This window comes from Argopecten irradians, chromosome 2 (genome assembly GCF_041381155.1).
Source record: "Argopecten irradians isolate NY chromosome 2, Ai_NY, whole genome shotgun sequence".
Taxonomy (NCBI): Eukaryota; Metazoa; Mollusca; class Bivalvia; order Pectinida; family Pectinidae; genus Argopecten; species Argopecten irradians.
In genome coordinates, this window is record NC_091135.1 from 11,657,424 (window position 1) to 11,670,429 (window position 13,006).

The window sequence follows — 13,006 nt, forward strand, 5'->3', positions numbered from 1 at the left end:
AGAAACTTGAGGCATCATTCTCTTTCATACTCCTGGGACCTAGATAGTTTATGCTAACTTTTCAGACTTTGTCTCCGGTGACCTTAAAAGTGATATGAATGCATCATTTATTTTGAGGAGGTATTCCGATGATTGAAAACCACAAGAGAATCAAATGAGAACTATAATTACCTGTAATTTTAACTACCGCCGTACCGCATTGTTTTTTTATTACATAACTATAATAGAATATTTAAAAACATCTGGAAGTAAAAAAAAAATGAAGGTGAAGTGAAATGCAGCATAATTATGTCCTACGGCATCTGAATCCCACACCCTGAAATGAATCCTGCTATAATTAGGTGAGTTGAGGTGATAATGATGTCCTTCAGTTATGTTTAAAGTTTGGTGAGGATTGGATTTTTAGTTTTTGAGAAACAGAGCTAAATGCAAAACTAAAGTCAAGACTTCATAAATAATTAAGCATCCCTAAGTTTCGAATTCACAGCCTCTGAATTCCACCGCCTGAAATGAATCTGGCAACAATTAGGTGTGTTGAGGTGATAATGATGGCCTTCAGCTATGTTTAAAGTTTGATCAGGATTGGACCTGTAGTTTTTTAGAAACAGAGCTAAAACACCAAACTTTAAAGTGAAATGTTGACGACAACACCTCTGGAAAAGTAACACAATAGTATTCTCTTCGTGAACTATCGTCGCAGGCGATACAACAAACTACAGGTAGATAGAATGAGAAAACAAAACATTTTATTTACCACACATTCATTGGTCACTCATCATTACGGAGGTACATGTAATACATTGTTACATAGCATTGACGTTAGGACATGATGATACAACATGCACACATTGTAATTATAAGCCCACTTTGTAGTACTAGATAAATTTATTACAAATTCAGTTGATTTTATTTTTTCAGCTAAGCGCTCTTTAACAACTAAGGTAATTAGTTCAAACTCTTGCATTTAGTAAATTTTACTGAGATAGCTTTGTTGGCTATTTCTTTCTTCACTGAATGCGCAAACACTTCGATATTTTACGTATTTTCTAATTCTTTGTTACAGTTATGAATAATAAACAATGAAAAACAACAAAAGTCTTAACAAAAATCCTATGGAAAACATCTGCTCGAATTTTTTTAATATTTTTTTTTTTTTGTGTATGCGTGTTTTCAAAATGATTGAAAAGAAAAATATTTGCTAGCTCACTCCAATTTTAAAATGACATCAACAGAAAAAAACCAGATCTAAAATATTGTTTTTAAATGAACTAATCGAATATGAAAAGTTTAATTTTTTCATGCAATTTTCACTCCAACAACTTGTAAAACATACAATATTCAATGTAAAAATATGGATGCATATCTATAATGGTTCAGATCCATAAAAGCACCAACATACGATTGAGATAGGGGGAAATGTTTGGATGAAATATTATGTGAATTTGAAAGAACCACCACACCACAGATCTAGATCAACGCCATTTTTAAAACATCATGTGACTGACATTGGCAATACCCGGCTTGGAGCCTTCCGAGTTATTTTCAAGTTACCAGAGCATGATCATGATATCACTGAAAATATGGAAACACATACCCTGGAATGTATTGATAATGATAAGATATAGAGATTTTCACATTAAATGTAGAATCTGGCTGACGTCATCGTCGAAGACCCACGGGTGATTGCACTACACTTATCAGTGTAGCGTAGTGTAGTGCGATCACCCGTGGGTCTCCGACGATGGGCAGACGTATGACCTAGATTTATAGACAAATCGACTTGTTCATTTACATGCTATATAGTAACAGCCTACAAAACTCTCTGAGACAAATGTACTGGTGCCAAACCAGTAGTCGTGATTATATGCATATTATACTGTGCGTTTAGATTTCTGAATGTCTGGACCTGCTGACAAATACTTCATGATGGTGTTGTTTTAATTTGTTATAATGTCTTCCATGACATGCAAACAATTGAATTTCTTCCCCAATCACTACTACTGTTCCTTCACGACTACTGGTAGGGTCTTAGTAGACCTTAGGGAAAATATGACCGCATTCTAAAACAAATGTTGATAATTTGTTACGTCGGCTTCTGAGATACAAAGAGGCAGACACAAATATAATAAACATCTGAATGGTCGCACACAAATTGTGACAAAGTATTGAAATGTTTTGGACAATACCAAAAAAGCTTGATGATGCATCATCATGATCCCACATCACATTTAAACCAAAAACAAACGCACATACCAACATAAAATATAACAAATTGTCCTGGAATGTCATGTGTAACAACTGAACAAAATTGTATATAAATAATAATAAATAGAACAATAAACTATACTCAAGTTAAATATGTATTCTGTTATCACAAGCTTAGTTATAATTACAAGTTATGTGAATTTATAGTGTAAATAATTCATACAATAAAATGTAATGTAACTAATTAAAGATGCTCCACCGCTGACAAAAGGTATTTTTTCTCTATCAAAAACAGGAACAGACTATTTAGTATTTTTCTTCAGTTACAAAAGTTACTTACTTTACACCATTACCACCATTGAAAAGTTTGAGCTTCTAATTTTACTTTTAAGTTAAAAAAATAAAAAAAATAATTATTTGCATCAAGAAGAAATTCCATTGCACTATATCCTGTATAGAATGAAGGACTGATTGCGCATGCACCAAAGGTAAAATCAATTATTTTATATTATTTTTTTTTGCTAATTAGACATATATATACATGATTAAACACCAATAATTGTTCAAATGATGAATATCATTTAAGCGCTGTCGGCGGTGGAGCATCTTTAAACAATTAGAGGTTTGTCAGAAAAGATCAATATCTGTTTATTACCTGAAAATAAATACAAAGAGGTACAATTATAATATTCAAAGAAGGAATCAACATTTGTATCAATTAAACTTTTGACAATGTTTTTCATGTAACTGAAGATTGGTCAAATTACTTTGCATCCATGTAAATTTTTATGGATTTTAAGAATATGTATAGTTAAGTTTACATTTTGACAAGGTTTGTCTAAATGCAATTTTATGGAGTCTTGAGATATTTTCATACCATACCTTGGCCCTTGGCTCAACCATGTTGAAAAATAATTCTCCTTTTTATCTTTGTGAATTTGTCCATTTGAACGGATATTTACATGAGAAGTTTGTGCGAGGTAATTATTTTTGTCCTTTAGAACACACTGATCAATACGTGTGAAGTGAATGCGGATGGATAAAGTGCATTTTGAATGGATAAGTGTGTTGCAGAATTCAACAATTTATAAAGCAAGGAAACATCTGACTTAGCTATATGTCCCTTACCCGCCACCCGTAGAACACAGTATCCATCCGCAAAGCTTATTTCACACAGCATTACCTATGGCCGCCACACGTTATCCATCCGCAACACACTTTACTCACCCGCTTTTACTCTACATGCATGATGAGCATAGAAGTACCAGGGTGCTTAAAAAATTGAAGCAACTCTGAGGGCGCTTAATAGAACAAATTTGGACTTGCCTTTCACAAAATTATTCTACAAAGTAATCATAAATCAATTTGAAATCAAATAGATAGAAAAAAAACAAAGTTTTTTAATATTTTCAGTCTGTATTTAGTTCAAAGTAAGTGAAGCCTCAAAAAAAAGGGGCAGGGCACTTTAGGGCAATCTAATTTTAATTAGATTGACTTATAGGGATGCGGGCGCTTATTGGGTCAAATACAATTGGTACCAATAAGCCCCCTCCATTTTCTTCTTTCTTTTCAGCACTCTTGGAACTTGTTTGGTCTTATAAAATAATTGAATTTGACTTCATGAAAATAAATTAAAGATTAACAGAAGAATAATTCAAAGTTTTTTAGGTTTCAGTATTAAACAAATTCTAACCGTTTGTGTTATTATTTGTACAAAAATTAAGAGGCTGTTCTTCGTTGCTTAAGTCTTTCATTGCACCACTAAATTCACATTGTTGCTGAAATTCAACCTTGACCGACTCCTGTTTCACATTCAATGGATGAGACGTTTCCAGCACTGTACTGTCAGGTAAATGATTATTTTGCACTCGTTGAGAATGACCTTGACCATTTAAATGACCTTGAAAGCTGAAATGACCTTGACCTTGTAGATGAGCAGGTAAAAGCCGATTTCCATACAGTTTATTATTGGCATGAGCAGTCAATGGTAAAGCCTGACTGCGGAATGAGTCAGACTGGTCCGAAGATGAAAGACTAGCAGAATTTTGACCTTGCAAGCTAGGAGGTAGTTGAGACAAATTTTGCAACATGTGAGTAGAAAGGCTAAACGGTAAAGTGTGACTAGGTGAAAAGTTGACAGCTTGTAAACTAGGCTCTGTTCTACTTGTAGATGAAGATACTGTGTCCATAGCACCATGAACCTTCCTAGATGAGGTCGATTGACTGAGCATTTTCTTGGCTGGGAATCCTCTTGCCCGCTGATTCTGAAACCATATGGTGATTCTATCGACTGGAGCACCTAACTTCTCAGCAAGAAGTGCTCGCGTCGGAAGGTTGGGATTTGGCTCCTCTTCAAAGAATCGGCATAGAACCATCAACTGGAATACACTAAACTTCTCCCGTCGTCCAAACCCATCCTTAGGGCCTGTCTTTTTGTATTCTGTAGAAACAAAAATATTACTTACTCATGTTACATATGTGCCGTTATTATATATCATAGAATTACTGTTTACGGTATATGAAATAAATGATCTTTACTTTAACTGCCAATATACACTTGTGAAACCAGAAGTATGAACAAAAAAATCGTAAAAACAACCCCTGTATTGCCCAACTGAAAAGGATTAGCTAAAATATAACACTTTGAAAGTAAAACAAGAACAATAAAAACAAATCTAACATACACAAATCCATTTATCATATAATACCGAACATTTCTACACTTATATGTATGTAAATAGTCCCCTTCAGTTTCATGGACTGATTACATATGTGGGTACTACTCGCCTGAATTCCTAACATACTCTAGGTATACCTGGGTATCGGAGCACAAATACTTGTAATATTAGACCCCTAGGTCTCTTGATTTAGGAAAAAAAAATTCTTACAAAAATAAATCATAACCTAAAAAATCAATGTGGCCTTGAATAAAGGTCAAGGTCATTCACTTGAACACATTTGGAAGCCCCTTTTCCTAGTATGCTACCTGCCCAATCACAACATCGAGCCAATAAAGAAATTAATTTTGAGAAGATATTGTCGAAAGGAAATTAAATGTCACTGGACAGGTGAACGACAGACAACCAACAGAAGTTGTCTCATAACTAAAGCCCATGATCACTTAAGATTGTTCTTGTCATCCTTTAATTTAGCAGATTCTGATTTCTCGAAACAAAAACGTAATTTTTTGCCGTAAACTTACGTAATTTTGGTATATGAAAAAATAACAAGTTTTTAACTTGAGTTAGTTTAGAAAAATTGAAGCCTTCAAGCTAAAAATGGTAAATCATCAATAATACCGCTTTTCTCATTGATTTCTCACCCTTTGTTTTCTGTAGTAGAGACATGGTGTGCTTTTGTTCCTCAGTGCTATCAAGCCATCGTCGCATGCGCACATACGGTACACGGCCACGTGGACTCAGTTCATGCCACTGTTTGTTTCGGCCTTTATCCAACAGGAAACTAAGATTTCCCTGACTAGTTTTCTCCATGATATTCTTGGCTGCAAATCTCTGTGAGATACCAAATTTCTCCAAAACATCCTTGAATTCTTTAACTGTACTTGGAATATCCACCTCATCCTGAAAGACATTCACCATAATGTAAAAAATTGTATTGCCATACCATGCTATGCTTATAAAGTTCAAACAAATTATATACAGGTGTACCAACATGTAAATTTATTGATATGAATGCAATAACAGCTGAAAGATTATAATTATAATCTTTCATAGATCAAAGGGTTTTGATATCCAGTGTTTTGAAAAATCCAAGGCTCCTTTTGAGTACCTTAATGGCCGAAGTTACGGGTTTGGATATTACAGAGTTAGCTCCCTTGTGTGAAGGTATTCATTGTGACGTCATGATTTTGTGAGCCCACTCCACTTCTTTTTCTCCAAAAATGATGATGTCAGGCACTCAAACACATGACGTCACATTCAATACCTACTCGCAAGGGCAGATAACAGTAATCTGCAAATACAGAATAGCTACCCTAGGCCTGGAAAAATTCAGAAGATGGCAAAACTGGCCAAAGCTTGCTTATCTCAACCTCATTTTCTAAGTATACCCACAATGACGGTAAAACTCACCAAAATGACGGTAACATGCATCCCAACAATGGTTAAACTCACCCCAATAATGGTAAAAATCGTCTTATAAAACTCATCCCCAACGATGGTAAACCTCGTCACAATGATGAAAAAACTCGTCTCTAATAATATAATGATAAAACTCGTCCCAATGATGAAAAAACTCGTCTCTAATATTGGTAAAACTTGTCCCAATGATGGTTTAACTTGTCCCAATGATGGTTTAATAGAATCTTACATGGGTCTGTGAAGTGGATAGGGATACCTCAACCCGAGTGAAAGATTTTTGCCGGTCAACCCGAGGCTTGCCGAGGGTTGACGGCCAAAATCTTTCACGAGGGTTGAGATATCCCTGTCCACTTCACTGATCCATGTTTGATTCTTTTTCTCCCATACTTAGTAGAAAAAATGACGAAATTCCACTTGGTTTCCAGCTTTTTCATCGCGCCATGATTGTAGGAACATCGTTATGCAAAAGAGGAACGACGTTATGCGTCAAAATTGATGACGTCATCTACAATGCGCGCCGCAGTTACCCCGCAAGTATTGATGACGTCACGTTATTGTCTAGCGCGTGTGAGCTGTCTTACAACCCCTGTGTAAGATAGAGATATATTTTCCCTAGCAACCACAGGATATCCCTGTGAAGTATGGGAGAAAAATTTGTCCTTGTCCCAATGATGGTTAAACTTGTCATTGTCCAAATGATGGTTGAACGCACCCCAATAATGGTATTACATGTCCTAAATGATGGTTAAACTCACCCCAATAATGGTAAAACTCGTCCCTAATAATGGTAAAACTTGTTCCCCAATAATGGTTTAACTTGTCCCAATGATGGTTTAACTTGTCCCAATGATGGTTAAACCTGTCCCAATGATTGTGAAACTTGTCCCCATTGAGGTAACAGTTACCTGTTAGACCACAAGGTAAATTGTGTAAACGCAAACGTTTACATACAATTTACCACCTGCTCCTTTGGGTTTATCATCTCATAAACTAAGCAAAGTAAGAGTTTAATCCTTACACCGAATCGGGTCACGTTCTGCACTCAAGTTATTGGGAAATAAACAGATCTGCCCCAACTTAGTTTATCGACACAGATACAGTGGCAATTGTAAATATTTAAGGTTAAAAACCTGTGTGTACATAAAAAAGCCTGCACTTTATTTTGCTGATTTTTTCAAATCTACTGTACTCTGCTACCTGATTGTATAACTCGTCCCCAACAATGGTAAAACTCAGTGTATGGTTAAACTCTTCCCCAATAATAGTAAAACTCGTCCCCAATGATGGTAAAACTTGTCACTAACGATGGTGAGACTCGTCCCCAATTAAGGTTATACTCGTCCTCAATAATGGTAAAACTTGTCACCAATGATGCAATCTTTCCCAGGGTTCGTTGTGGTCCCCACATTCACCTCTGTCAACGGCTCATGAACTGGCCGTCTGCGGACCTTGGGTCACAGAATTTTACGTCATGACGATTGTTAAATACATTGCGCCCCTTTCATGTTTGACGTCACAGTGATTGTTTTTGAAACGGCAGACGTTGTATGCAAATCCTGACTATTTACCTACAAGTAAGTCTAATGTATCCGCAAAAGATACCATTATTTTTTAATTTGATATTGAATGATCAAATTACATTATGTCAGAACTGACATTTGTTTACAGGAAAAGGATACAAAAGGTAACTTACAATATGTATTTAAGAATTTAGTATGTGTCTGAAATACGTTTTTCAAGAATCTTGAAATTTGCTGGGCCGTTTACAGAGGTGAAATTGTGGGGACTGCAATGCACCCTGGGAGAGATTGACCAATGATGGTGAAACTCGTCCCTAAGTATGGTAAAACTCGTCACCAATCATGGTTAATCTCGTCCCAATTATGGTAAAACTCGTCCCAATTATGGTAAAACTCGTCCCCAATGATGGTAAAACTCACCCCTGAGGATGTGTTGAACTGGTCCTGTAACTGTTGGTAAATATTGTGGAACTGACCAAGTGGTTCCTCATTACTGTTTTCTATTTCTTCATTGTCTGGAGGTACAGGATTTTCATCCTAGATAAAAAGTAAAATAAACATTTTGTCCTTAACAAGTAATATTCCTGGAACTTCCTAAAATCAAAATAAATTACATTAGTCACATGTACATACAGCTACATGTATGCTGTAGGAATCTTATCAATGTGGAGTAGCATCATGTCCAAATTGCCAAGTTTGAGGTCAAAATCAGCCAAGCCTTCTTTTGAAAACACTGTGTGTCACATGTGCACAGGAACAGGAATATGCATGTACAATATGTCTGATATTATTAAAACATTGATTGATGTACATGTGGGTCTGGAACAAATGAAGTACATGTGATATGTCATGCAGTGTTTAAGAATATTTGGACAAAATGGCTCTCTTTCTCCACTGGAACAGACATTTTTGGCAATTGCACTGTTGAGATTCTTCAAAAATAATTATCTTAAAATAACTATCAGATCGTGAATGACAAAACCCTGTGTTCCTGAGTCTATATCCATCAGATATAGAATGAAAAGGTTCAGTATTCCCTAGCCTGTATGTATCCACCTGGCCCTGATTTCTCGAAAAACAAAGTCAAAAAGCTGACTTAAGTCATAATTTTCCATGTATAAATCAAAGAAGGGGACAAACTTAAGTTTTGACTGAAGTGTGTACGTACATTTGTTTCAAGAAATTGGAGCCAGATCTATCTAGAATGACAAAACCCTGTGTCCCCTAGCCTATATCCACCAGATCTCGAATGACAAAACCCTGTGTCCCCTAGCCTATATCTACCAGATCTAGAATGACAAAACCCTGTGTACCCTAGCCTATATCTACCAGATCTAGAATGACAAAACCCTGTGTCCCCTAGCCTATATCTACCAGATCTAGAATGACAAAACCCTGTGTACCCTAGCCTATATCTACCTGATCTAAAATGACAAAACCCTGTGTACCCTAGCCTATATCTACCAGATCTAGAATGACAAAACCCTGTGTAACCTAGCCTATATCTACCAGATCTAGAATGACAAAACCCTGTGTACCCTAGCCTATATCTACCAGATCTAAAATGATAAAACCCTGTGTACCCTAGCCTATATCCACCAGATCTAGAATGACAAAACCCTGTGTCCCCTAGCCTATATCTACCAGATCTAGAATGACAAAACCCTGTGTCCCCTAGCCTATATCCACCAGATCTAGAATGACAAAACCCTGTGTACCCTAGCCTATATCTACCAGATCTAGAATGACAAAACCCTGTGTCCCCTAGCCTATATCCACCAGATCTAGAATGACAAAACCCTGTGTGCCCTAGACTATATCTACCAGATCTAGATTGACAAAAACCTTTGTTCTTTAGCCTATATATCCACCAGATCTAGATGACAAAACCCTGTGTCTAGCCTATATCTACCAGATCTAGAAAACAAAACCTGTGTACCCTAGCCTATATCTACCAGATCTAGAATGACAAAACCCTGTGTACCCTACTAGCCTATATCTATAAGATCTAGAATGACAAAACCCTGTGTTCTCTAGTCTATACATGTATATGTATCCACCAGATCTAGAATGACAAAACCCTGTGTTCTCTAGTCTATACATGTATATGTATCCACCAGATCTAGAATGACAAAACCCTGTGTGTGTTCTCTAGTCTATACATGTATATATATCCACCAGATCTACAATGACAAAACCCTGTGTTCTCTAGTCTATACATGTATCCACCAGATCTACAATGACAAAACCCTGTGTTCTCTAGTCTATACATGTATCCACCAGATCTAGAATGACAAAACCCTGTGTTCTCTAGTCTATACATGTATCCACCAGATCTAGAATGACAAAACCCTGTGTTCTCTATAGTCTATACATGTATATGTATCCACCAGATCTAGAATGACAAAACCCTGTGTTCTCTAGTCTATACATGTATATGTATCCATCATATCTAGAATGACAAAACCCTGTGTTCTCTATAGTCTATACATGTATATATGTATCCACCAGATCTACAATGACAAAACCCTGTGTTCTCTAGTCTATACATGTATATGTATCCACCAGATCTAGAATGACAAAACCCTGTGTTCTCTAGTCTATACATGTATATGTATCCACCAGATCTAGAATGACAAAACCCTGTGTTCTCTAGTCTATACATGTATATGTATCCACCAGATCTAAAATGACAAAACCCTGTGTGTGTTCTCTAGTCTATACATGTATATGTATCCACCAGATCTAAAATGACAAAACCCTGTGTTCTCTAGTCTATACATGTATATGTATCCACCAGATCTAGAATGACAAAACCCTGTGTTCTCTAGTCTATACATGTATATGTATCCACCAGATCTAGAATGACAAAACCCTGTGTTCTCTAGTCTATACATGTATATGTATCCACCAGATCTAGAATGACAAAACCCTGTGTTCTCTCTAGTCTATACATGTATATGTATCCACCAGATCTAGAATGACAAAACCCTGTGTTCTCTAGTCTATACATGTATATGTATCCACCAGATCTAGAATGACAAAACCCTGTGTTCTCCATCAGATCTATAATATTTCTATTGCAGCTGGTAGCTATAGTTATATCATTATGCCTACAGTGTATGAGGCCTTATTCCACCCTGTTTACATTTGTTGAATATACGACACGTGCACGCCAACACAATTTTAAAAAATATTTTGTCGTGTTAACCTCTAACATTGTTGAAGTAGTTAATCATATATCATAAACTTTTTTATCTGATCTACCGACTGTAGAACAGTAACAGCATGTTAGTTTTTTTTATTCAATTAAATATGTATTGCCGAAACAACATTATTTTTATTTTATTAATACATTTGTAATAAAAAATTTGAAAAAAAAATCCAATTTACAATGACACATATTGATAGGAATTAATCTTGATTTTTTTAAATAAACCAAGGATGTGTCTGATAATGTATATTGCTGTAATCTGATTGCGAGTCGGATACAATCACAGACTGACAGGATCCTCAGATACTAATATATATATATGTATACTGTTGTTAAAAATTTGTGCCAGGTCCCTCTGTGAATACTCCAAAACTAGTGATCATGTATCCTTTTCCAGTATATAAGGGACACACTCAAAGGTTTGAAGCATAATTTTATAATATATTATATACGCTATATATACTACATCTGTCCACAGGGCCTCGTTACTTAATGATGATATATATAGGATAGATCACGTCTATTTACGTAATGTATGTAAATAGACGTGACCTATCTTATATATATCATCATTAGTAACGAGGCCCTGTGATCTGTCCCTGGGAAGTGAAGTCATCTATATATATCTGGGATGGTAACAATAACCAACAGTTTGAAGTCTCATTTCTTTGAAAGGGCAGACTCAAAAATTTAGATCCTGTGCTAGGGATATGATGGTAATATAATGAATTCCATGAACTCGATTTAGGCGCGAGGGAGAAATTATAAGAGATATCTGTTGTAGATATTTTGTTTGTTCTCCTGTCGCCCGATAAGGTTGTAAAGGATTAAGAGTTATTTTTTTCAAAAAAAGATGTCTCGTTTATCAACATTTGAGACGAACTTGGTGATAATTTTTCAGTCCACTAAGTAATAAATCGATGTAACATTGTGTATATTAAATTGTTTGAATAATACACGTTTGTTAATATAAGTTTATAGTTAGACTTCCTACAGCTGATTAGCCTATAGCTAGTACACGGTAAAACATCACGGGGCTCCTTACGGGGAGGTATTTACATGAAATAATTACTCCAAATTCGGGTTGACAAACAATATCGATAAATTATTGTTCTCCAACACACTTACCTCTATATGTTCTCCCTTCATTTGAGAAACTTGCTGGACCCATGCAGCAGTTCTCTCCAGGGCCTCCTTTAGAGGAGTACTTTCCATACTTGCTTTGTGATATAGTTGAACTACCCCTTCGTAGGCCCCTCTTTGTACCTACTGACACGGAATGTTCACTCTACTTTGATGTTAGCGCTCTGCCCACATAGGTATATTTTACTACATGTACAGGAAATATATTTACATCCCGTGTGTACCATCTCACGTCTCACGCCAGGAAATATTCTAACGTGGTGATTTAACTTCAATATGTTGACGTTAGATATCCTTGGCCACAGTTTCACTGATAGCTAAATCGCACACAACACCACACAGTGTTTTCTCTCGTTCTGGGGCAGCCCTGTTCGGTGAGCCAGCCCCGAGGGAATGGTGTTCGTCAGCCAATCAAATGCCGTCAATCGATCACACTCAATCACAATCAATCACTAATCAAGTCGGCTCGGGAGAGCGCGCCCCACATACACACAGCATAGCGTGTCGCGACAGGCTTTGGTTGTGTGTTGGGCACGGCTTTGATTGATCGACAAAGGTTTTACCATGGAACGTGTGACTCGAATAGCTGATGATGAACACTTTACAGTCTTTTGCCTAGAAGTGATAATAGGACACGAAAAAACGATTAACATGTTTATGTAAACTGATAATATTCTCGACTATTTTTACAACATTAATAATTATGCGAATATTTCTTGATACACAAGTTGTACGAAGCTCTATGTGTCAGGTAATGAATGAAGTCATAATATTGATTAATTGATGTATATATGAGGAACTCTATTTTCTTATGTACATATGTC

The 13,006-nt window shown here is 36.2% G+C and overlaps 1 protein-coding gene across 1 annotated transcript; it reads right to left on the reverse strand.

The window, feature by feature from the left end:
- Positions 1–3,675: 3,675 nt before the first annotated feature.
- LOC138314460 (homeobox protein cut-like 1) lies at positions 3,676–12,761 on the reverse strand. Its single transcript, XM_069254812.1, has 4 exons — positions 12,168–12,761; positions 8,246–8,362; positions 5,528–5,786; positions 3,676–4,645 (listed from the first exon to the last, which is right to left on the reverse strand). The coding sequence occupies exons 1-4, from the start codon at positions 12,252–12,254 to the stop codon at positions 3,894–3,896; spliced, it is 1,215 nt and encodes a 404-aa protein (XP_069110913.1). The 5' UTR covers positions 12,255–12,761; the 3' UTR covers positions 3,676–3,893.
- Positions 12,762–13,006: the final 245 nt, after the last annotated feature.